This window comes from Colias philodice, chromosome 1, assembly GCF_061535455.1.
Source record: "Colias philodice isolate Cphi_HAF_F1 chromosome 1, ilColPhil1 Martin Lab GWU primary, whole genome shotgun sequence".
NCBI lineage: Eukaryota > Metazoa > Arthropoda > Insecta > Lepidoptera > Pieridae > Colias > Colias philodice.
In genome coordinates this window covers 15,186,081-15,213,182 of record NC_143086.1, presented here as the reverse complement: position 1 = coordinate 15,213,182, position 27,102 = coordinate 15,186,081, and the positions used below count along the sequence as shown (strand labels likewise).

At 33.8% G+C, this 27,102-nt stretch overlaps 1 protein-coding gene across 3 annotated transcripts in view; it reads left to right on the top strand.

Moving 5' to 3' along the window:
* The window catches only part of LOC149491510 (uncharacterized), a 64,768-nt gene that overhangs the window by 19,653 nt on the left and 18,013 nt on the right, over window positions 1-27,102 (top strand). For all 3 annotated transcript variants that reach the window (XM_089694915.1, XM_089694909.1, XM_089694923.1), the window contains exons 2-11: window positions 7,532-7,646; window positions 11,049-11,222; window positions 14,010-14,190; window positions 15,064-15,188; window positions 16,919-17,079; window positions 17,662-17,823; window positions 18,201-18,343; window positions 18,606-18,986; window positions 19,180-24,690; window positions 24,864-27,011. In XM_089694915.1, the coding sequence (XP_089551041.1) occupies window positions 7,532-7,646; window positions 11,049-11,222; window positions 14,010-14,190; window positions 15,064-15,188; window positions 16,919-17,079; window positions 17,662-17,823; window positions 18,201-18,343; window positions 18,606-18,986; window positions 19,180-24,690; window positions 24,864-27,011 (9,101 nt within the window). The remainder of the gene's footprint in view (window positions 1-7,531; window positions 7,647-11,048; window positions 11,223-14,009; window positions 14,191-15,063; window positions 15,189-16,918; window positions 17,080-17,661; window positions 17,824-18,200; window positions 18,344-18,605; window positions 18,987-19,179; window positions 24,691-24,863; window positions 27,012-27,102) is intronic.

Here is a 27,102-nt window from a genome sequence, read left to right as displayed (position 1 = left end):
AACCGCAAATGGACTTGGCTATCACCATGTGGTAACATTAAAAATGAAATTGATTTTATATTGTCGAATCAACCCACAAAGATTAGGAACGTAGAAGTTTTACATGGCTTTGGATTCCGGTCTGATCATCGCTTAGTTAGAGCTACGTATATTCTAGACCTAAGAAAAAAAAGCAGAACAGATTTCAAAGCGCAACCTAAGCCACTCAAAACTAATGAAGACATATCATTATACTTGGAAAACTTAGAGACTAACATACTTAAAATAGAAACACAAAAAGAAGAACATATTCCAACCTTTTACGATAAATTAGTTGACGCCATCACTGTCAGCCTTGCATGCAGATCTGAAAATAAAAAATTAAAAACTACCAATGAAATACTTAGCGAATCTACAAAAGCGCTTCTTACAAGACGAACCGAACTTTTAAAAATAAAGCAAAAGTCTAAAGAAATGAAGAAAGAACTAAGCACATTATTTAAAACTACAAGTAAAGCGATTAACAAAGATTACAAAGACCATAGGTACCGAATAATTGAGAATAACCTAAACACACACAGAAGCACAAAAAAAGCCTACAAGAAACTAACAACCCACAAAACCTGGATCCCAAACATAAAATCGACATCTGAAGTAACTAAAACTAGAAAAGACATCTTGAGCTGTGCTACAGATTTTTACAAAAAATTATATACAAAATCCAACCCTACTACCAATACAATTGATGTAGCAACAGCGACTTCCCAAAGTATCAACGACGTGCCATTAGTGAATGAAGAGGAAGTCATCAAGCACATTAAAAAACTCAAACCAGACAAAAGTCCAGGTCCAGACGGTTTACAAAATGAGGCACTCAAAGCTGGCGCTATCCTACTAGCTCGTCCACTTACCTACTTGTTTAACATGGTTCTGAAAACTGGTCAGGTGCCAGTGCAGTGGAAAAGATCTGATATAATTCTCCTATATAAGAAAGGTGACCCTCAAGATATTTCTAACTATCGTCCGATTAGTCTGCTCTCAAGTATATACAAACTGTTCGCGTCAATTCTGCAAAGCCGTCTAGCTCCGAAAATCGATATCTACCAGCCTGTAGAACAAGCAGGTTTTCGTTCAGGTTTTTCTACTACAGACCATATGCACGTACTACAACAAGTGATGGAGAAATATCAGGAGTTCAACCGCCCACTATACATTGCATTCATCGATTATGCCAAAGCGTTTGACACGATCTCACATGATTCTATTTGGGAATCACTAAGCAAGTGCAACATAAACGAAAACTACGTAAAGGTCCTGAAAAATATTTATCAGGGTTGTGTGAGTCAGGTGAAACTAGAGTCTCGAGGTCCGGATATATCGATTTGCAGAGGAGTAAGGCAAGGCGACCCGCTCTCACCGAAGTTATTCATAATGGTACTACAACACATTTTTAACAATCTTAACTGGCAGTTCGATGGCATAAGAGTAAACAGAGCTCAACTTACACACCTCAGATTCGCAGACGATATTGTTCTTTTCGCTGAAACAAGTAAAGGACTAGATAAAATGATAAACAACCTTAATGAAGAAAGTGAAAGAGTAGGTCTTAAAATGAACGAGGACAAAACAAAAATACTGACGAACAGCCACAGACATGCTATATTCCTAAATGGAAAGCCACTTGAATATGTCAGCAATTACATCTACCTAGGCAAACAACTATCCTTCGAAGACAAAAGCGAAGAACTAGAGGTAGTGCGGCGAGCTAATATAAGTTGGAAAAAGTTCTGGTCCTTAAAGGAAATTTTAAAAGGCGAATTTCCCCTTCATCTAAAAAAAATTGTATTGGACACATGTGTCTTACCTACCCTTACATATGGTTGCCAAACGTGGACATATAGACCGGGAGATACTGACACAAAATTTCGAGTCATTTGTAACAAGGATGGCGGTTCTACAGGGGTCTTAGTACGCAATGACAAAAAGAAAAATGATGGTGTGAACGCTGGTACCGGTGGCTTAGTCGCGTGGGCGTTTGTCGAACTCGTCGGAAAAATAGCGAAAGTCAAACGATTTGTAACACAAAAATTTTAGAATTTACCGATAGCCCATAAAAAAGTAGTAGGCGGTAGTGTCATGCCATACTTTTCCGGTGTGACTTACAGCCCGCCATACCGACGCGAATGTGTTGATTTAAATAAAACAATCATTCAACCATTTGTACCAGGCTAACTTTTGCACAGGTAACTATCGTCATGCAGCCATTTACGAAAATCGCCATGCCATACTTTTCGGACGATTCCAAATGGTCGCCATACCGCCGAAAATCTGCAAAAAATTTTTATTTCGCCAAACGTTTTGTACCAGTATTGCATTTGGATTTTTGGAGAGTATTTGATAAAATGTGACCATTATTATATTTGCCATACTTCTAGTAGGGGGAAAAAGTGCTGTCATACTTGAAAACTTAATTTATTATTAATTTATATAAGTGAAGATTTCCAACACATAGATCTTTGAAATTTTGTATTTATATTTGTTGATCCTCAAACTTACAGGAAAAATAAGTGCCATACTGTTACAAATCGTTTGACTTTCGCTATTTTCCGACGAGTTCGACTAACGCCCACGCGACTAAGCCGCCGGTACCAGCGTTCACGCCATCGTTTTTCTTTTTGTCATTGCGTACTAAGACCCCTGTAGAACCGCCATCCTGTTACAAATGACTCGAAATTTTGTGTCAGTATCTCCCGGTCTAATACAGCTCCAAAATAAAAAGTAAAATAGTAGCATGCCAGAAAGCAATGGAAAGGAGTATACTTAAAATAAGAAAAATACAAAAAGTAAAAAGTGAAAAAATAAGACGAAAGACAAAAATCATCGACGCTTTACAATTTGCACTAAAACAGAAATGGCAATGGGCGGGACATATAGCAAGATGCACGGACAAAAGATGGACACTGGAGACAACTATATGGAAAGGGCCGAAGGGAAAAAGAAATGTAGGACGCCCTAAAAAAAGGTGGATAGAAGATATACAAAATATAGCAGGAAACGAATGGAGAAAAAAGGCAAAGGACAGAGGTACCTGGAAAAAGTTGGAGGAGGCCTATACCCGAGAAGGGGTTCCAATCAATGGTACTGATACTGGATAAAGTCAAAAATTAAAAATAAATAGAAAAAAAATTTAATTAGTATTAGTGATTAAAATTTAAGTTAAAAAAAATAGTGTAATTTTAATATGTAAAATAGCTTTTAGTATGTAAACTACCTGTAACAAAATTTTCTTGTGGATTGGAAATAAACGGGCTTTTCATTTATTTATTTATTTAACCGATTATAATAAAATTCGCACACCATGTGTAGTTCGATCCAACTTGAGAGATAGGATAGTTTAAACATGTAGGAACGCTAGTTTATATTTATAATTTTTTATTTAGATTGTCAGTTGTCATATGCATTCTGTCGTATTAGTAGATTTTCCCGGTGCATATGGTAATTGTAAATAAGGAACTAAATAGGTTTTAAAATTATGAATTGTATCAGAATATTTCTCTGGTGGAAACAAGGGTGATCATTTTCTATATAGAAATAAGTATTTGGTTAATAATACATGGACACTAACAACAACCTGTTGGCTGTTGAGTAGGTATAACTGCTAGACTAGGCAGAAACACATACCGGGATAATATTATGTAGCCTATATGCTATGTAGGTATTAAGTATAGAGCTATAAGCCTATTATACTATACCTATAAGCCTATAGTCAATTAATATTCATAAATATTATAAATTGTTTATATTTACTAGTCCTTTAACATCGCATTAAATAATATACCTACCAATTACTTATTAAAACTATACAAAGCGAACGAAACCCGCGCAATCAAAACAAACATCGGGCAAGTTGCGTGCAGAGTGCAGACCCATAAATACCTACAACAGCAATCGGTTCCCTCATAAAGTCAGAAACATTTAACGGCTTCTCCGTAACAACGGGAAGGAAATTGTTTTGTTAACATAAAAACGGACATCACAGAGCTTTAAAATATTCGCCCTATATACATCACGGATATTGGTCTATTGCGCAAAGTTAATTTTAATTTTTACCGGCGGCGTATTGCTGTCGGATATAGAAATAAATGTGCGACGTCAATCATAGTTTTTAAGTCGGATTTAGATTGTGATTTTCGGAAAGTTCGTCAATTATAGTTTTAAAGAAGCACAATGTAGGTGTAAAAAGTCTATATGAAATACATGATTTTGATATCTAGTTTAAGACGATACACAAAAAAAAATCTACTGCTTGGCGGGCGGAGTCTAATAGCTCGCTATCGCGAACGCGGGTGTGCGCGAAGTCATTCTTGCAAACTCGCCGCGCTGCCGCTGGCCGACTCGGGACAAACATGTATGGAGTCGTCATACATTTATAATATTCTTATACATATATTTAATTGTTGATTTATTGGTTTTATTTTCTTGCTTATAAACAAATAATATTCTTTTTAACAACTACTTAGACATTATTAATAATTATTATTATTTCGTAATGTTTACTTTATTACAAAATAATACAGGTTATAAATAATCTTTAAAATAACAAAAAATATTGTAACTTTGAAAAAATGAAATGGTACTCAATAACGCGGACTACTGAATGGATTTAGATAGAATTTGATGCTGACGTAGATATTACGTCATGCCCAGAAATGAAAGGTAATATTTCTGAAAGAAGTTATAAACCCTAATTCTTCTCAGTCAAAGTCAAGAGTGGAAGATATCACTAATACAGTAAAACTGATGCGAAACTTTGGATGTTAATTTGTATATTTTTTTGTTAGTTGTTACTTAATCACGTCAAGACTACATTACCAATTTTGATAAAATATAGCTAATTGCCTGGATTTACACATAGGATACTTTTTATCCGAACTGAACACTTCTGTGGGATAAGACAGGATTCACGATATAATCTAATTCCACGCGGGCAAAGCCGCGGTCGGAATGATATTTTTTTAAATAAAAAAATTGTTTAAAAAAAAACACAAAATATATTGACGCATGTATTTATTTTTTGCACTCTATTATAATTGTAATTATTCATTACAAATAATCAAAATAAAATAGCCAGAACAAAGTTAGGCCCTGGTAGGGTAGGTAGGCAGGTACAGCAATGTGAGACGAACACTGGCTTATTTATACCAATAATAATGTATTATAAACATTAAATTAAGTTTACTTTCTAACAACAAAAATACATAATATTAGCTAATGTGAAAGCGAATCAACCAATCATCCCACAAAAATGAAATGTGCACACAAATATTCATCCAAATCGGTTCATGTCATTAGGAGGAGTGACTGCAGCGCCATCTTCCGGGCCCAATTGTGTTTCCAGATCACCCAGGAACTCAATTTAATATACTTACACAAAATTTTTCGAAATGAAAACTCACATTACTATGTAAATATGAATATAAACCTGTTTTATTACTAAGCAATTTCCCGCACAGGTGTAGTAAGTATAAATGAAATAAATATCAACATCAAATTCTTTATACAACATACTTATCTACCACCTTATAAGAAATGTAATTCTTGAAATTATTTCGTATTTTTTTTAAATATAATACTACTCCGATGAGCTCCTGTTCCATATTATGTCCGCCATACTTCCACTAAGTTCACCATGATTTTTTATTTCTTTGCACTTTGTTGCTTTTTGCTAAAAATGGAATCATGCGATAAAACCAGTAGAGCTTTGATAACATACATTTTTGACTGAATAAAGGTACTTACGAAGGAGTGGGTTCACATTGTGAACAATCAGTGGGTATATTTTCCTTCTGGATTCCGGATTTCTGAACAGATTATTTATGCTAAAATGAAAAAATCTTACACATTCGTTATGTACTTAAAACAGGGGTACATATCAAACATCGTCTATAATACAATTATCATCAAATTTAAAATAAAACCAACTTACTTCATTAATTTGTTCCAATTGTAAGCATTCTTTTTCCTCCAACCTTTATGTTTCTTCTTCTTATTTTCTTTATTGTCCCCATTTGTCTCATTTTGTCTTATCGTGTTGTCACCCTTTTTTACGATTGCGCGAGCGACACAAGTTCCCCGTGTGACGGCCGTAGCGGGAATGACTCGTGCAGCGATCGGGGTAGGAAGGTACAGGGCGGCTCTCGCTATATTGGCTGGTCGCACGCTAATTTCAAGTATTTCTTGTTTATTTCAAAACCATCGCATATTTCAAAATTCTAACACGGTAGACGTATAGGTTGTATATTTTATAGTTAATATCCAAAAAGTCGTAACTTTACGTTTGTTATTTTGAAGATGCCAGAGATTAAAAAAAAATAACAATGACAACTTTGTATTTTTTTTCTATCGAGAAAATATCATGGAATCATGTTTCTAAAACGGTAGACGTATTGTGTTACTATTGAACTTTCTTGTCAAGAATTTTCATCACGACAACTTTAATAATATAAAAATTACGAAGGTTTGAAAAGGGCCGTAAATGTTAGAAAAATTAATTCATCACCTTAATGTTCAACTTCATATTGTTACTACTTGATAGATCTGTTAGGTATATTAATTTCCACAATCCAATAAATTAAGAATGTTCGAGATTACTTTTATTAGCGTTTACTTTACGTTAACTACTATTAATTATTCTGTGCTTTTATAATGAAACATCACTACCCAGTAGGTATAAAATAAAGTTGCTTCGCTCTGTCTGTGTGTCTGTCCCCTTCTCTAAAACTACGCAACGGATTTTGATACGGAACAAAACGGATATTGAAACGTTGTTTTATTTAATAAAGTACCTACCTTACATGTTTGATAAAAAAATAAACTGAACAAATATATATTTATAGGTATATTTCAATAGAATCTATTGAATAGAGTATAGACGAACCCAAGCTCCGAATCTTATCGATCTAACGCTCTCGAGATTCTATAAATATTTCTATTTTTTTCAGATTTTTCCTCTTATTTGTAAGCGTGTTCGTTTGAAGATGATTTATTTGTATTATTGCTGATATTTTTCCATAAATGCCAGATATTTCCAGTAAAATATTCCATTATAGTTCATGTCAGAGGGATTATAGCCATTAGCGATGTTACAATTTTCTCATTTGCTTTTTATCATAATATTTTCTTAATACCCAATTAGGAAAGTTAAAGAAGCTTAGGTAGGAAAGTAACAAAAAATAACGATTTGAAATGTTTATTTAAGCAATACTAGCTTCTCACCCGCGGCTTCGATTGCGTAGTCAAAGATAAACTGGAATAGTTTCCGTTTCTTAAGGATTTCCTGGATAAAACCTATCCTATATCTTTTCTCATTTCTCAAACTATATCTGTCCCTAACTTCATCCAAATCAGTTCAGTGGTTGAAGCATGAAGAAATGACAGACAGTTCTTTCGCATTTTTTACATTAGTTAGGATAATGATTTTAACAAAATTGAATGAATGAATGAATTTACATGCTTATTACCACCTTATTACTAATCTAAACACTTTTGACAGGAGTCGTGCGGGAGCGACACTAGACGACCGCTTCAAGACGATAGTGGACGCTGGCGGCGTGCGCCTGACCGTCTCTGCTGCTCGCACGGGTGACAGCGGCGTGTACACCCTACAAGTATGTACTTTTTACATTAGAAGCTGTAATACGCAGAATCGCTCGCGTGGTACCAGGGTTAAAAGTAGCGGAAGTTCTACTCAAGACTATAATCTATCTCTGTAAGAGGTTAGGTACATACAGATCAGTTCCACATACCTACAGTCTTTTTTACGTAAATTAAGAACAAATAGCTATAGGTCATATTCCAAATTTTCGCGCATATAATAATATTAAATATAGTTAGATTACAATTTTATAAAGAAAAAAACATTATAAATACTCCTTCTTCTAAACACTGAAGCTAGCACACGTAGCTTTTCTATAATCGCTCTAAATCAAATTTGAAATGCGCCGTGCACGTGAGAGTAAAATGTAACATATACCTAGGTAATTGCATTGCTTGCATTTGCTCGACGGTACATCTAATAGGAAGAGTGGATTCCGACGTACTGAATCTTTTTAAAATATACTGCAAATACTGATTTAAAGAACATTTGCTGGTCATATTATATCTTAATACTGAAGGTAGAATTCGTTATCTACACTTTTACACGTGGTGGAAACTTTAATGCTTTCAAATATCAGACATTCTTCATGCTATTGAAAATACATATGAATATGTTACAAGACCTTGTTTAAAAGATTCTTCGAAACTTTAAGTTACAATACAAAATTTGCATGAAAAGTGAACTATGCGATGCATATCAAAGTATCTCACAACTGAGCGAACTATTTTCCCACTGAGGAATACACGTGGAATCTGTGTTGATGACATTGAAAGGACAAAAATAATACACGCTTTTGAGAGCCTCAATACTGTAATGTATTGAAACCGCAACACGTGATCGCTGCGGTTTACATTTATCTGGAATAATGCAGATACCAATCGGAATAATAGACTACAAACCCGCATAGGAAAAAATATGGGTCAAATGAACCACCAGGGGACATATCTAGAACGATAGAAGAGCAAAAAATAATAAGATTCATCACTATGCCGTCACTTGTAAGCTGTCCAACTGAGTGCAGATGAGAATTGAAAAGTACAGGTAGACTCGGTAAATTTTGGTCATATATTTTTTTACGGCATTCCTAACCATCGATAGATCCATTAAAAATAATAAGAAACCGCTCAGTGCCGTACAAAAATGGTGGTCCACCAAGCCAGAATTTTTATTTAATTTCCGAGAGTTACCAGGGGTAAATTTGGTCATTTGACCATGTACGGCATCTGTGTCATACTATTGCTATACTGCTTTTAATCTATTATTCCGCAACGCCGTACAAAAATCATGGGGACAAGGGGAAAAAATCGAGAGTTGTAATCCCCTCTCTTTCCCCACTCCAGGGGGTCATTTGACACAACACGAAATAAATTTATTTTTAAAGTATTTTATGCATAGATAATATTTTTTCATGTGCCGTACATTTTCGTTGGTTCAAAGGGGAAAAATCTGAAAAAGAAAAAAATCCATATAACGGAATGTTTGCTTTATATTTTGATAATAAAATATAAATATATATTAATATTAAGAAGCTCGAGGTGGTTAATTATCACCTTGGAAAGTCGGAGTCAGGTGGAATGGACTCCGTTAAATTGATGAACTAATAAAAAAGCTATGAACGAAAAGATGTGAATTATATGCAATCAGCCCATGAATACAGGTAAAGTCACAAGCAAATGCTAGTAATATATACATATTCAAAATGTACAAGTAAAGCGCTTTCAAATGATACCAAACACGGCATATTTATCTTAACTTTATTTTTTTACTCTGTATGTTTTGTCCGCTAGAGGGCGCCACATTAGATTTTTTGAAACCCCATATAGCCTTTAGCTAGCTGGTCGCTGGTTATCCAGTGAACAATTCAGACGCTTCTAATGATATGTCATTTGTCGAATTCCGATAAGTAGTTTAGAAGTTACGAGGGAATAGATGAACATACATACATGACCTGTCAAAACCATAACCCTCCTTTTGCTTTGTCGTAGTTGGGTAAAAATATGTTAATGCCGTACCTTATCAAATGGCCATAAAGCACCCTTAAATTGTAGCTTTCGTCGCTTTCATCAGCCTAAAAGATGTGGTCTGCACAAAAATGTACGGCATCGTTTTTTCCTAATTTATCTATGTTAATACTATTTAAAACAACGAATAAAGTGTAGAAAACTATTATATTTCATTAATCTACGATGTTTAAACTTTAACAAAATTTCTGGTTTTGCATTTCTCTATAACTTTTTTTAGAACGGTTTCTTTTGAACGGCAATACTATACAACAATTGAATTTTACAATATCATGTTAAAAAAAAAGTTCCCGTACAGGGTCAAATGACCTTACAGCTCTTTATATCAAGAATTCGATGAAATTAAGATGATTATTGGTATACATTTAAAAGAACAATTATTTTTTGACGGCATTGCTTTTAATAGTACTTTTGAGTACTAGATAATGTTTTGGAACCGAAGCCGTACTTAGTCAAATGACCCCCTGGAGTGGGGAAAGAGAGGGGATTACAACTCTCGATTTTTTCCCCTTGTCCCCATGATTTTTGTACGGCGTTGCGGAATAATGGATTAAAAGCAGTATAGCAATAGTATGACACAGATGCCGTACATGGTCAAATGACCAAATTTACCCCTGGTAACTCTCGGAAATTAAATAAAAATTCCGGCTTGGTGGACCACCATTTTTGTACGGCACTGAGCGGTTTCTTATTATTTTTAATGGATCTATCGATGGTTAGGAATGCCGTACAAAAATATATGACCAAAATTTACCGAGTCTACCTGTACTTTTCAATTCTCATCTGCACTCAGTTGGACAGCTTACAAGTGACGGCATAGTGATGAATCTTATCATTTTTTGCTCTTCTATCGTTCTAGATATGTCCCCTGGTGGTTCATTTGACCCATATTTTTTCCTATGCGGGCTTGTAGTCTATAATTGATTATTTCGGTCGTGTTTGCTTTTCATTACATAAAGGTTAATCCAATATTCGTTGTTAATTTTCATATTATTTATTTCTTCTTATGTTGTACGGAAAGTTCTTTTCTACATTTCTTTTCCGACGAGGTTACTTTGAAGTTATTTCGATGTAGCAAAACAAACTTTTTCTTTTCGTACAAAAAAACATTTTAAATCTAACTAATATTATAAATGCGAAAGCGTGTTATATTTTTTTACTTATCTCTTTCACGTTACAACGGATTGATTTACAAATATGATTTTTATTTGAAGGCAGCTTAGAGCGAGGTAAAGGCTATATTTATCGCTTTGTAACAGAAAATTTCTCTGGAACTTTCCTTTGAGTAGGCGGACGAAGGGGCGGAAACCCACGGCAGTGAGTGGAAAGCTTATAAAAGACGTAATTAATTGAACTGTTAATTAAAAATAAATAACATGGCTTGTTCCCAGGCAAGCAATGCTGCTGGTATGGACTCGACCCGGGTCACACTGGAGGTATCCCCGGATGAAATGCCGACGGGAGACGATCCGCCGACCTTCTTGCGGCGGCTACAGGACCTGACCGTGAAGGTTGGCACCAGGACTAGGTTCCTTGTTGAGATCGTCAGCTCTACTGAGTGCAAGGTGGGTATTACGTCGCTATTTGTAACAATTAGAATATATGTTCGAAATACATATGTTGCTATGGTAGATATTCTTGACTACCGGTTGGCTTGGTTGGTAGTGGCCCTGCCTTCCAAACCAGAGGTCGTGGGTTCGATTCCCACCCGGGGCAAATATTTGTGTGATGAACATAGATGTTTGCTTGTAATATTGCTATTAGACCCAAAAAGACCATTATGGAAATCGTTTTACAGATTGTAAAGTAAACGCTTTCTTTTACATTATTCAGTGAATAATAATTAATAGTTGTGTTGCATTTTACCGCGCACGAAATCGTTTTACTGAAGGTCACCGTGCCAGGAGAATCCCATGAGTAATTACTTTATACTATCATAAGAAATTATTATTTTCCTTGCGTGTTAGTTTTTCAAAGATAATTGTAACTTGCAAAGATTATTCTGTGAAATAAATAGATGTGTGGTCTAATATTACTATTAAGATCTGTAAATACTGTTTTGAGTGTTTAGTATCGTGACATCCTGATTTTTCTTTTATTAATCATTAGATACATTAATTTTTACATAGTCAAACAAAACAAATTATATATATATTACATTATAATATATTATAATTACCCATAATATTACAAAATAAATATTTCACTTTTTAATTTACATTTAGTGTGACATAAGTAGATAGTTAAAACACAATTATGAAACGCTTTATTATTACATTCTAATCATTTAAAGCTAATAAATTATAATTTTATGGCCATGTGACAGAAGCTTTTATGGATGATGCTTAAAATTTTTTGTTATTGTAATCTGTGGCACGAAGTTAGTAATGTTCCGAAAATAGACGCACACGGACACTCAAATTAGATCTTAGCTGAATTGATTATTAAATTTTGTAACTAGTGCTTTTAAAGGATAAAAATATTTAATACAATACGTACCTACACAAAATACAATATAATTTCTTTTTAAATTTAATGAGATAAGTTAGAGTGTATAAGAAGTATAAAATAGTTTTAGCAAATACACAGTGAATGCTTCTTTTTAATCTATGTCAAAAGTCCCAAAGGGCGAGAAGCCTAGACACCAAACGCGTTATCAAAATGAAGAAAAATAAAATTGGCGCCAATTTATAATACATTGTAAACATCGAATCGTAAAAATGTTTAATTACTTTTTTGTTTATAATTTATTGGTTAGGAGCTAAATAAAAATAATAAATTTGTACGTTTTGGCACAATTAATTATACCTATACTCATTGACTAATGTGAAATGTGAGAGACCTTGAACGGTGAAGGAATTCGTACGTCGCGGCGTTTCTTGTGACATAATTTTTCTATTTTAAAACTTCAGCGTAATGTAGTGTTTTATAAATTACAACGTTTTTATGATATAAACATTTCTTGATAGCATAATATCCAGGTAATGGTCACTTTCAATTTAACGAACACATTGAAGTAACTAGGTAATCTTGCGTTGATACTTAAAATCTATACTAATGAAAGTTTGTTTTTTGAAGAAGAGTTTGTTTGTTTGAACGCGCTAATCTCGGGAACTACTGGTCCGATTTGAAAAATTCTTTCGGTGTTAGATAGCTCATTTATCGAGGAAGGTATTATCATCACGCTACGACCAACAGGAGTGGAGCCACGGGGCCATATTTTTAATTAAGCTCAATAAGTTCAAATTAAATCAATCCTAAAATTTATGAAAGCGAGGTTTTTGAAGAAATATTATAATATAATAAATGAGCATGAATTTATTATAATAATTATTTGATATAATTAAATCTATGGTAGGTAGTATACCATATATATATATACCATAGAATATGTATCTCACAAGAGGTGCCAAAACACAATATAGAACTTCCAGACGGACTAGTCACACAGTCAGTGTATCGACTATCGAGTGACATAAATAGGTACAGATCATGCCAATTTTTGAACAGCCGATCGTTCTTTATAAAATTGTTGAGCAATATTGATTTTTAACTTCACAATACAATTAGAAGGTCTATTATTCTATTGTGAAGTTAAAACTGGTGCTTTTATACGATGCATAAAAGTCCAATCTCCCACGCTTTCTTTTCTCAGTACTTATTACAAAGATACGACGTAGGACACGACAGCTGTCAGGTACACTACAATATAAAAATTCCCACTACAATTAATTAGGATTTTTATTTCAAACTTTTATGCATTTGAGTAACTAAAGTTCTCATTATATTACGTTACATTAATACTCGCTTATAAAGAGATACTTTGTTTATTCTATACGCATTTTACTAATTTATTTTCCTCGTCTTTTCTGGGTTGCCTGATAAAGTTGCCATTGCCAGCGATAAGGCCGGCTTCTGTATATTGTTAAATGTATTTGTCTTTGTATTGTTAACTTTTATGCATATGGTGTACACTTCTTGGGTATACATTAAATATTTTTTCCTTCATTCACATTCGTAATCAAAGTACCGATAATAGTACATAATATGCCATTATAATTTCATCGGTACATGAAAATTCTTGCTTCTAAAAAGTAATTTGTTATTGTATTGTACATTTTACTAGCTCCCTACGTAATTACGCATTCCTATAATATTATAATATATGTACTAGCGGTCCACACCGGTTTCTCCCGTGGTACATGTTTACGTTTTTTCTGCATAAGAACCATCATACTCCAAGGAATATTATAAAAAAAGAATTAAGAGGTTCAGCCGTTCTCGAGTTATGCGCTTACCAACACATTTTGCGATTTCATTTTTATATTACAGATTATGTCATAATTTCCCAGGTAACATGGTACCGCAACGAGCGTCGCCTGCTGGAAGCTGAGCGGATCGCGCTGGTCCGCGACGGCAACTTCTGGTGCGCGGACGTGGCGACAGTCAGCGCTGATGACGCGGGACGGTGGACCTGCACTGCGGAGAACCTGGGCGGACGGGCTAGTTGCTCCGCGCATCTTAACGTCTTAGGTGATAAGATACAGTGCCGAATAACGTTTTAGGTGAAATACAACGGACGTAATCTTTGTTGAGCTGACAAATTAATACAGTGCAATTAAAAGCGAGGTTGTCTTCTAGGAAAATTCCGTGTTAGGGAAGACAGTTCCTCTCCAGTATATCAAGATGAAAAATATAAGGATAAAAAGATAGAAAATGCCCATTGTCATTTTATTTTAGAACAAATAAACTGGTGGGTACCTCATGTAAATAAACATTCGCAAGAAATGTGTTTGCAAAATTTTTCAAACCTCTAATTCGCGTATTTCCGAATATTAGATAAACGTATCTACAACCTACGTCAATCTCATACATTCGTAGTCTATTCTATTGAACGCTACGCTAACAGAAAGCCACTTGACTAGGGGGGCTGAATATACAATGAACGCCGAAAACACATGCTAGGTGAGCATAACAATAGGATGCGTTATCGATTCGATATCAGACGCACAGAGACTAATGCTCACCGTATTTCAGCTTTCTGGTAAATTGGGTATTGTATTCAGAGCCTGCATAGCAACGGTGTAGTGAGCTTGACTAATTTGCACGCTGCGTACCACCAAAATTGATAGTAAACTATAAATTATAATGTGTTACAAGGGATTCTATATTAATAATAACTACGACATTGAGGCCTTCAAGGAAAGAGCTTGTTTGTCCATAAAAGGCCGGCAAAGCATCTGTAACACTTCTAGTGTTACAAGTGTTTATGGGTGGTACCCACTTAACATCAGGTGGCCCACCTGCCCCTTGTGTGCTCTGACATAAAAAATTAAAAAAAAATACTATAAAGTATAACTGGATAAAGAAAACGCATATTTATTAATGTGTAACTGTATATTTCAGTTCCCAAAGCCTACAAACGGCCAGAGTTTGTTGAAGAACTTCGCGCCATTCTAACGGAACAGGGAACAGTGTCGCTGGAGTGCAAAGTCGTGGGGGTTCCCACACCCGTGCTCAGGTGGTTTAAGGTGATTTAAACTATATAAAAAAAAACTCCAATAAAGAATACATTTGAAAGAAAGTAAAGTTTTCTCAAATTTGTGACATGTTTCAAAAATACCAATTTGATATTATTCCCGGTACAACTAACTTAGAACTCTTTGTTAAACATCTTTTACCCGAGTCATACATTGTACGAATGTTTGTACGCATGTACGGCAACAACATTTGCAGATGTCTTCTACACTTGTGTTTTTGCGTGCCAATAGTAAGCTTAGTATGGGATCAGATCGTGCCGTGTATGAGAAATTGTCCTGAAATATTTATTTATTTAATAGGTAGTGTATTCGTGTCAATGTGATCCCATCAAAAACATCCTGTAAAAAACCCAAGTCTCGCAGCTCAGTCTTTCTACCGTCAAAAGTTGTGAGATCCATATGTAATACCAAGTCGGTTAATCTATTTAGTGTCTACTTGAAGGACCTTCTGTCTTAAGTTATTACATAAGTTATTATCATGCCAATATTAAAAATATTTAACGTTTTAAACAAATAGATCGACTTGGACATCGCTTGATTTGATTATTAGTATGTATCACACTACACAGCACGACGGGCCAGCGACCAACAGGAACGAGAGTTTCAATCGCGTGAGGCGCGAGAGACTAAAGAATCTAATATAATATTGTAATATTCATTTTGTTTTCATGCGATGTCCAAGTCGATCTATTTGTTTAAAACGTTAAATATTTTTAATATTGGCATGATAATAACTTATGTAATAACTTAAGACAGAAGGTCCTTCAAGTAGACACTAAATAGATTAACCGACTTGGTATTACATATGGATCTCACAACTTTTGACGGTAGAAAGACTGAGCTGCGAGACTTGGGTTTTTTACAGGATGTTTTTGATGGGATCTCACTTCTTTTTTTAGAGCCTTTCTTTTTGATACCATCTACTTCTAACGAATTTTGTTAAAGGTCTTATGATATTTTCTTATTTTTATATGTAGTCTTCCTCTTTTTCTTTTCCGGTACTACTTCTTGAGCTTCAGCCACAGTTTTTCTCAAAGCCCACTCCCTGTCTCTATGGGCTTTTCTCGGAGGCTTTGATGTCTCAATTTTTGACAAGTCTGGACGGTAAATACTTCTTAATCTGTTGTATTCACAAATTGATGATTCCTGCGCTTTAATACTTCCAAAGTCGACTTGCCTCATATGGTAGGTACCTATCTACACCTATTAAATTTATAACCACCACCAACCACCAACTGCATAAATAACTTTGTAATCCCATATATTTATATGGGATTACAAAGTTATTGATGCAGTTGGTGTATTTGGAAAACTGGACCGAAATCACAAAATATTTAAGTTTTCCCATGATTAAGACACTAAACTCTATATGTATTCCAAATATGAAGCTTCTAAGTCTGCTAGAAGTGCCTTGGACTTTTGATGATCGGTGAGTCAGTGAGTGACAAAATTTAGAAACTTTAACAAGTTGTCATTCTTAAACTACTGGTTCAAATTGACTGAAATTTTAAATATTCCGTGTTTATACAATGCCGGATTAGTTACTGAAGATTCAGGTTTCTTGCTTTATCCACAACCGAATTATAGGGGGTCGAAAAAGACCCGAATTGCTTCGAGAAAAGGATGGTACGGCCGTGCCGCTTTTTTTTTGCTCGACTTGGCGGGGGCACTGCCGTGCCCCCAGATTAGCATTATACTCAAGTATACCCATAATATTACAGGACAGCTGTGAAATAAAAGCTGGTGATGTGTTTGCGCTAACAGCAAACGCAGACGATCCTACATCCCTGGGAACATACACTTGTGAGGCGGTCAACTGTATGGGAAGGGCGTATTCCTCCTCCAAAGTACATGTTATTGGTCGTACTACTCCGAGTCCAGGGTGAGTTAAGGCTTTAAAATTGTTTTTTTGGAAATTTTCTTTTTTTATTCATTGTTGTAGTAGATTTTAAGGTTCAAGGAAGATAAATTATAATAAAGAGACAAACGTTTTTAATGTTTTAGCAAGATCGTAACTAATGTGACCATTACGTCACTATTCACACGTCCTTTTTCCACTATTAGATCCGCTGTAATTTTAGACATATATAAAAAAAATTATAACTCAAAAAAAGATCCCCCGAAACGATTTTGTTGTGTGAGAAACATAAGACTGTTGCTAATTATTATTAGTACATGTTTCATGATAGCTAGGAACAGTATCCTGGCTATCATGAAACATGTACTAATAATAATTTAGCTTTTCTCTAGACTCTATCATATTCAATGAAAGCAATTAAAAAAATAAGACGGGTTGCACTCCGGGAGCGCCGGCAGAAGTGAAAACTTGATTATTAACGTTGAGCATGTTTGATATCCATCCGTCTTACGCTTTTTCGATCAGGTCACGTGTCCTGACGCGAGTTTAAGATTTTATACCCAACGCCGCTAAAGAAGTTTTCACTTCAAAAATCTTCTTTCTCAGTGGTGTCACACCAGACCCTCCTCCGATCTTCACGAAGGAATTGGAAGACCAATTTGTTAGGATTTGTGATCCGTTGAACCTGAGCTGTCACATTCTAGTCCCTCCGTGGCCGAGAAGCGTGGTGTGGTACAATAAGGAGGGCAAAATTGAGGGTAGTATGAAGTAAGTATCTGTAAGAAAGTAGTAGCTATATTAAAACTGGATTATTTCCTGAAAGAATCAATATAATTATATTTTTAATTTGAATTACAAATATTCTCTAGCGATTTCTTTATCAATATAAATTCTGAATTAACTCTTCATAATCTTACCCCAATAAATATTATAATATTATACATACATAAATATTACAAATATTATTACAAATTGTGATCTCTGATAAATAATAAATAATAAATAAATAAATAATACGCGAGTTTAAGATTTTATACCCATGACAGAAAAAGTGCTCAACGCCGCTAAAGAAGATTTCACTTCAAAAAATTTTGAATTCGATGAAAGATTAGAAATGAGATTCTGAATAAATTTATCACTTAAAGGTATCACATCCAAGAAGACGGTGTGGGTGGATATCTCCTTGAAGTGTCAGGGGCAGAATGGGCAGATGAGGGCGAGTGGAAGTGCGTGGCAACCAGCGCCGGGGGCAGAGTGGGCATTTCCACCTGCAACGTCACTATGGACGGTGAGATATATTTTTATCTATATATTAATTATCATCATCATGTCTTATATTTAGTTCATCTGAATCTGGTTTTTGTAATCGAGGCAGTAATCTTCAGAAACTGTCATTGTTGCAGTGAATATTTGTTGAAATATGTCTTTTTAATGTTGTATTGATTAATTTTCTCCTAATTTTTACTCAATTCAAAATTTACAATTCTAAAATAAAAATTTTATCATCCGATTTCCTATCTACATTTTAAATAATAAAAATATCTTTCCAGTTCCAAAGAACTACAGAAAGCCGCGTTTCATGGAAAACCTTCAAGCTGTGTTAACAGAAGAGGGTCTGGTATCGTTCGAATGCAAAGTTGTTGGCTTTCCAACACCAGTACTGAGTTGGTTTAAAGATGGGCAAGAGTTGAAACCAGGAGACGTGTACCAACTCACAGGAACCAACTCCTTGGGCTCCTACTGTTGTATAGCAAAGAACTGTATGGGCCAAGCTAGCAGTTCCGCAGAACTTACTGTCGAAGACATACAGAATCAATTAAACGAAGAAGAGAAACTGCAATTGTTCTCTAAGAACCAAGCACCTAAATTCTTACAGGGACTAAAGAGTGTTGAAGTGAAAATAGATGAGCCATTCCGCTTTACAATCAAAGGTATATGCAAATATTTTTTATTTTGCTAAAAAAAAATAATTAAACGAAGTAATAACCTAATATACTTATATTATTGTAGATCAGAATACTCCTGATATTAGTTGTTCAAAATAAAATCTTAAAAGAATATTAAAAATCATTTATTTTAATCTATTACAAATATTTCTTAAAAATATTTCTGTTTTATTTACAGTTGCCATTCCGCCTGAACCTACAGTATTATGGTATCGAGACGATCAACCTGTGGACGAATCGTCTCGTTGCCATCTCGGTAAAGAAGACCGAGGTGTATTTTATTTAGATATAAAAAATTTAGAACTAATGGATCAAACCGAGTGGAAATGTGTTGCCATGAATGATTTTGGACATAGTGTTACGTCGTGCTTTTTAAAATTAATTATACCCAGACATTTCAAAAAGCCACGGTTTCTGGAAAATCTACAAGCTATTTTATCGGATGAGGGGGCCGTCAATTTAGAATGTAAAGTGATCGGTGTCCCGCAACCTGTATTAAAGTGGTATAAGGACGGCGAAGAACTTAAGCCTGGTGATATACATAGAATAATATCAGGACAAGATGGCACATGTTGCCTAGGTACTTATACCTGCGAAGCTCAAAATTGTATGGGAATTGCTGCCAGTTCCGCATCCCTTTTAGGTTTTGAGGACACTGTTAAAGCAAAAAATAAAAAGAAAGTGGAAGAACAAACTTTACAGCGAAATCTATCTCTCAGTACAATACATGAAGAAAGAACTTCACAAATGTATGATACACCTGTCGGTGATATCACGTTGGATGATAAGGGAGAAATATCATTTTCATTTGATGGAAAAGAAGTATCAGTTTCGTTATATGAAACGCCTGATTTGACCGAGGAAGAAGCATTGCAAATAGTTGAAATGTATGCAGACCAGCTTTCGGAGAATGTTACGGAACATAATGTTGTAGAACTTCCTCCTTTAAGATTTGTTAAAGAAACTTCGACATCTGGCAATCTTTTAATGGAAGCTATTATTATAGACGTATCACCAGACTATTTCGTTGCTCCAGAAGAAGATTTGAGAACTGAAGCAGATATAGAAGATATATCTATAGCTGAAGAAAACGGTCATGCTCAGTTATCATTTGACCAAGAAGCAGGTGAAGATTATTTAGAAAAAACAATGGCAATGCTCTCAGAAGAAAAGTCTGATATACCTGCTAGAGTACCCAGAAGAAAGTCTGACTCACAAAAAAGCGCCGATGATTATTTCAGTTTGTCAAAAGATCCGTCGTTATCTGAAGAGAAAAAAGACGACGACACCCAGATTTTATCAGAGAGTGCAAGTTTTGCCAGTGCACGAAGCGCTGAAAAGATCAAATCTTCTAAACCATCACTCGATGATGAAGTTGCTACTCAAGCATCTTCTGATGTAACAAAAACAGTAATGCTAAGAGAAGAACATCGAATTAATGTACCTTCAGAAGATATACCCGAATCAAAAGTTTCCATTGACAATGCCCTCAACATAACCACGGATGGAGTAGCAGAGCCTGAAAAACCTATACAATTAAAGATAGACCCGCAACGTCTTGAAAAGTTAAAACATGATGTAACGCTAATGAGTTCAATATTGTCGAGGATAATGAACAATATACAAGTAACAGAAAGAGATATAATTCTTAAATCTCAACTCATGTCCACTGCAGCTATAGCAACTAAAAGTCTAGAAATTATTAATAGTCTAATAACTCCTTTAAATGAAATTCATAGTATAACTGAAGCCATTAAGGAATCTATTGTAGAATCAGCAGAAATAAATAATAATTTATTTAAGAAGCTTCCCGATTGTTTAAAAGAATTCCAAAAATCTTTAACAATGGTTGAAAAATGTGTTGATGTCGGGAATGATAAGACGTTTATAAAGAACACTTGCATATCAGTAATTCAAAAATGCGATGAAGACATTACTAAGTTTACTGCTAAAATTAAAGCCGTAGCTGAAGAAGATTTAACGTTTATGGACGATAAATTTGTATCCGAAATTTCTTCATCGACTAGTGAAATCATGAACGTAATTAAAATTGCTAGATCTACAATAGCCTCAAAATCAATTTTCGATGAAACACCTAAAAAAGACGAGATGTCAGTAGATATTCAACATTTAAATGATACTCAAAAAGCGATATATGATTTAAAAATACCTCTAAACTCGTTATTAAATATTGTTGAAAATGCTTTAAAAAGTATTGTTATTAATTCTATAGATATAAATGACGCTGAAGTTATTTTGATTAATATGTCTGCATCTATTCAAGACTTACAAACAGCTTTGGAACATATTGAACTTCTCTCAGTCGATGAATCAAACTCTACATTACATAAATATAATACAAATATAATAGAGACCGTTATGGGTTCTGTTTTGAAACTGCGAAGCTCATTTGAAAGCTTATCAATGGAAAAAGAAAAGAGAGACGATAGAGGGGAGTTGAAAAATGATTTACAAATAATTAAAGAAAATCTGAATGAAATTTCAGCTCAAGTTGAACAGATTGAAAACAACATTGGCAGTTTTGATATATTACATGGTGATAATAAATTAGATGTCTTACAAAAAATGGCACACATACTAATAACATTAGAAAATAGTTTACCTTCACTAAATTTACTACCTAATGTCCAAAGTACAATGACTTTATTCCACAAATATTTAACAAAGGCATTGGAAAATGTTATCGAAAGTAATGAAACCTCCAAATATTTGACGTTAGTAAGAATCTGTGATGTTGTAAATAGAATGAATGCATCTATTAAAAATATTGAAACAGGCAAATTGCTTTCGTTAGCCAGTATTGGCAATAACTTTAGTATTATTGAGGACATAGTTAAAAACAATAATTTGAGCACAGATCTAAATAATGAAATAATTCTTATTGTAAATCAATATTTCCATGATATACAAAATATAATTACATATACTGAGGATGACAATGTTAGAATAGATTTCGAAAGTGCTAAGGATATATCTAATAACTCGAGCCATGTAGAATCCAAAGCGGTTATTGTCGTACATCAAATAGAACAAGCCATAGCAGTAATACATAAAGTTGTTCCAGAAGAAGCCACAACCAATATAAATACTATTTATCCAGTGTTAGAAAATATGTGTCCTATATTAGAAGATCTAAAGTATAGTATCGCAACTTTAAGAGAAAGCGAACCAGAACATGATTCGCATTTATCAGAAATGTCAGAACAAGAAAAAATAGAAAAATTTGGTAAACCATTACGAGACCTACATGAAAATATTACTATTTTAAACACGTTACTTTTAGAATCTACTGAAGATACTAAAGCAAAGAGCGAGATAACGGCTGTGGTTGCTGAACCATTACATGAATTGCATAATACATTACAGATATTGCAAGAGAATGTTATTTCACAATATGAGAGCTTATCATCTTTGCATGCAAATGTTGATGTTGCATCAACTGCACTAGTTCTTGAAAATTGCTTCTTAATTGTCCAAGAACAACATGATGTAGAACCTGTTGAAGAAATTTCAACACTAGAAGATATATCTGGCATTAAAACAACAGCTGAATCAATTTCATCGGACCATTTAATACTACCAACAGAGAACATAATAAATGTAGCAATAGCTTCAGAGACAAGACCACAATCTGAAGTTTTTAAAGTATTAAATGTTGTTCATGAAACCCTTGATGAATTGGAAGGTTCTGAAGTAATCAAGGTACTTGAATCACTATCGGCGATGAACGAATTTGCTTCCCTCAAGAATGTCCCTGAAAGTATTCTTCAGTTTAATCGAGAAATTCAAACATTATTACCATGCGATACACAAGAAGATTCGATATCAAATTTAAAATTAGATTCTCTAACAACAATATCACAAACTTTGGATAATTGTTTGTCTGTAATAGAAAACCATGATATATTGCAATACCAAGATATTTTACAAATAACACCAGATAAAATCCAACTTGTTTCGAATAGTTTATCAGATTTAAAAATAAATTTAGCTAAATTCAAAAATCTTATTGAAGACACTCCAAATAAGGGTCTAGAAGTATCAATGAATACAGACTGTATTAAAAAATTGGGTGAAGACTACAAAATGTGTATAAAAGACTCAGCTAAACTGAATTTAGTAGAAGATATTTTTGTTGACGATTTGAAAGTTTTAGAAAATTCAGTTGATAATTTTTTGATGGCGACAAATACACCTGACTCCGTTAAAAATTATAATAATATTAAAGTGGTATCAGAGAAGCTTTACGAAGATATTTTAAAAATACAAGATGAACTTATATTTTATACAGTTAAACCATTAAAAACAACTAAACAGGATAATGAAATTCTTAACATTGTTAATGAATTGGCTAATAATTTGACTGTCATGCAGCCATATGTGACCGATGCACCTCACATTTTTGATATCGATTGTGATTTATTTCAACAATGTGATATTTTAAAAGAACCAAACTCATTGAAAGATATGGAAGATGTTATAAAAATCAGTATAGAAACTTTTAAAGACACAACCAAAGAATCGCCAATATCATCAGATTTAAAAAAAGTAGAAGCGTTATTTGAAAATTGTAAAAGTAAATTCTCCATTTTACGTTATTTACTTAATCAGCCTCCCAGTCAGAAAAAAGTAATTCGTTTGCTTCAAGAATATTCTGTACTACAAACTGATATTCGTGAATTTAAAAACATTAAAAACAATCTAAATTTATCTCAAGATACACAAACATGTTTGGATAATTTCCTGGTTCAAATAGAAAAGAGCATGCACAAAATAAAAACTTCTTTAATTAAAATTGTATCTTCGTTGTCGAAAACTTTATTTAAAAAACCATTACGGAATATTGAAGAAACGTTAGAATATCTCTCAAGATATCCTATAGAGATCTGTCCAAATGAATTACATGAAGTCATTCAAACTTTTTACAATATTCTTAATAATGCGCATACACACTTGATTAATTTAGAAGTAAATGTCTTACAAGAAATGCAAGAGGAATCTTTCTCTTGTAAAGAAGATATGGGAGAAGACATAAAAAGCATAAAGAACTTTTTGGATTTACTGGAAATGAAAATAGCTACTACTTCAAACGAGGATACGAAAATGATTTTAAACAAAATGTTAATTTGCATTCGTAAACACCAAGACTACAAAATTGCAACTGGAACAGGGAAAAACATGATACTATTGAAATGTTTGTCTGATTGTTCCAACATCTTAATGGATCAATTAATTGAACATGAAAGCAATAAGTTAGTAACGAAATTAACCGATAATGATTCTTTACAAAAAGCTTTATGTCAATTCATGCAACCATTGGAGACTTTGCACTTAGAATTGAATAAATTAAAAGAAATAAAATTATCCAAACCGGAAGTTCAGACTATCCCAGCAGAGACATTTAACTCATGTGTACAAACAATTAATCAACTTTGTCAGGCAATTGATGAATATGTAATATCTGAAAATCTTGTGTTTGGAGATGAAGAATTGGCTAAGAAAATCGATGTAAAGCTATGTTCAATTCAGGAAATTGTACAGACATTGCAAGGTACACATGATTTAGCTTACCTAACCGATGTTTCTACAGTCATTGAAAACACAAAAGAGTGCATAAAGAAACTTTTTAGTGATAAGAAAATGGGTATTGAACACAAAGTTCCTAAAGGTAAGTTCTGTTGTGCATATTATATTATGTAGTTACGAGAAGTTATCAAGTTTTAATTTTGAACTGTAACCATTATTTGAAAATTATTTCATTTAATTGCATTAAGTAATTTTATAACTCGAAATTTATTGATGAAATTATAGTTTTATATTATAAGTATTTATTTTTTACAGAAAAAGCAGAGGCACTGCTACAGCATATGGAACAATATATAGAAATTACTGAGATAATAGAAGAAATTTCAGCAATAATAAATGTGAGTGATGTTAAGGAAGCAAAAAAAATTGCACAAGAATTACGAGAAAGTATAGCTTCTTCTGAATTAATACCTGATACGGCTACAGAACAAGTTGGATATCACATTGTAACTGAAGACCAAGAGAATTTAGTACAACTGTTACAAAAATCATTATTTGAAATTCAAGAACAAGCTACTGAGAGTATTCATGACCTGTCTGGCCATAACAAAGATGTGAAGAAACAAGTCATTGAAGTTATTAGCCAGTTACAGGAAGATTTAAATGATATTGCGATTGCTCAGGCCCCTATAGAATTATCTAATAAAGAAATAGATGCCGAAGAACCAAAAATAATTGAAAACATTGATTCGGGTTCTATTCAAAATCGAGAACAAAAAAGTTCTCTTAAGCAAAATGATGATTTGGCTAAAGTCGTTGACACCGACAAAATCCAAACTCGTAATGATGAACTTGAATCAAACGTTCCACAAAATAATCAAGTGATTGAACAAGAATCTAACACCTTAGTCGTTAAAGACTCTACAGAGTGTTTAGAAGCTATTACAATGCAACCCGACACAGAATTATCAGAATTATCAGAAATGTTTGACTCAAAAATTATTACTGACGATCACAAAGTCATTGAAGTGTCTACTGAATCTCAGAGTAATGAATGTAAAGCAAACATTGCTATTCATCAAATCGAAGAAGCAATTATTGCTATAAATAACATTCATTTTGAAGAGGCTTCAATTCATTATAATGAAATATTTCCAGCATTTGATAGCATTGGTCCCATTTTAGAAGAACTTAAATGCAATGTTGCGTCATTACAGCATAATTCCCAAGCTGGTGATTCATATACATCTGATATGTCAGATTTTGAAGTAGAACAATTTTTCGCCGAGCCGCTTCGTAAACTACACGAAAATATAAGCGTTATAAATCAAGTATTGATGGATTCAGTAAAGAATTCCGTAGAAAATATGAATGAAGTATCAGGTGTTTTCGCAAAGCCCCTTCAAGAATTACACAACACGTTAGAAATATTGCAGGAAAATGTTATATCGCAATATGAGAGTTTATCATCCTTGCATGAGAAAGTAAATATTGCAACAACATCGCAAATTCTACAAAGTTGTTGTTTATTAGTCCAAGAGCAACAAGAAATCGAAGGAGTTGAAGATATTTCTACATTAGATGATTTATCAGCGATGAAAACGACAGCCGATTCCATTACCTCTGATGTACTAGGAGTAGCTGACGAGGCATTGGTAATTGAAAAGGAATGTTTAATTACAGAAAAAGTAGATAAAGACGATGAAAATAAACAGCTAACCCACACGAGTTTGATGGAACACATTGATAACGAAACCCATCAAGTCTTATCACAAGAAACAAAGAGTGATATTGAACTATTTGAAAAACAAGACACAGAAGAAAATAATATTTCAGAATTAAACAATTCTCCCGTCAATGATCAATGTAAAAATATAATTGAATCTATATGTGAGCCATCCGCACCAGATAATATTTTGCAGAATGATACAACTACAGAAGAAAATAAGGAGTGTGCAAAATTAGAGATGGAGTCAATTAGCACTGAAGATGCTAATTTAATTATTAAAATACCTACAGAGGACACCATAGATTCCATCCAGCACGAAGTAGAGGTAATGATAAATAAAGAAATCGATTCAGCTGAAATACATCATGGTATTGAGCAAGATAGCGCCGTAAATCAAAGTACCTCTCACGAAATTAAACTTGAGAAATGCGCCTCGGTTCCGGAAGAAATCCTTGAAATATCTGAAGATATAAGTAAAAATGATGTACCCAAAATAGACATGACCAGTGAAAAAATTTTATCTGAAGATCAACAGAGCCATGACCTTGAAGGTAAGCTCAAAGATGAAAATATTATAACTACTGATGCATCTTCTCCTACAATGTTATCACAAGAAATGGTTGGTGATAATACAAATGTGAAGGAAAATAATGCTTTAGAAGTATCAGAAAATGAAGATGTTTCCTTAAGTAAGCATGAAATTGACACAATAAAACAAGAATTAAACGAAGCAGGTAAGCAAATTTATTATTTTTCATATTTATATCATACAAAATAATATGTTTTTACTTCTTAAATATATATCCATATTACTTTTTATTTCTA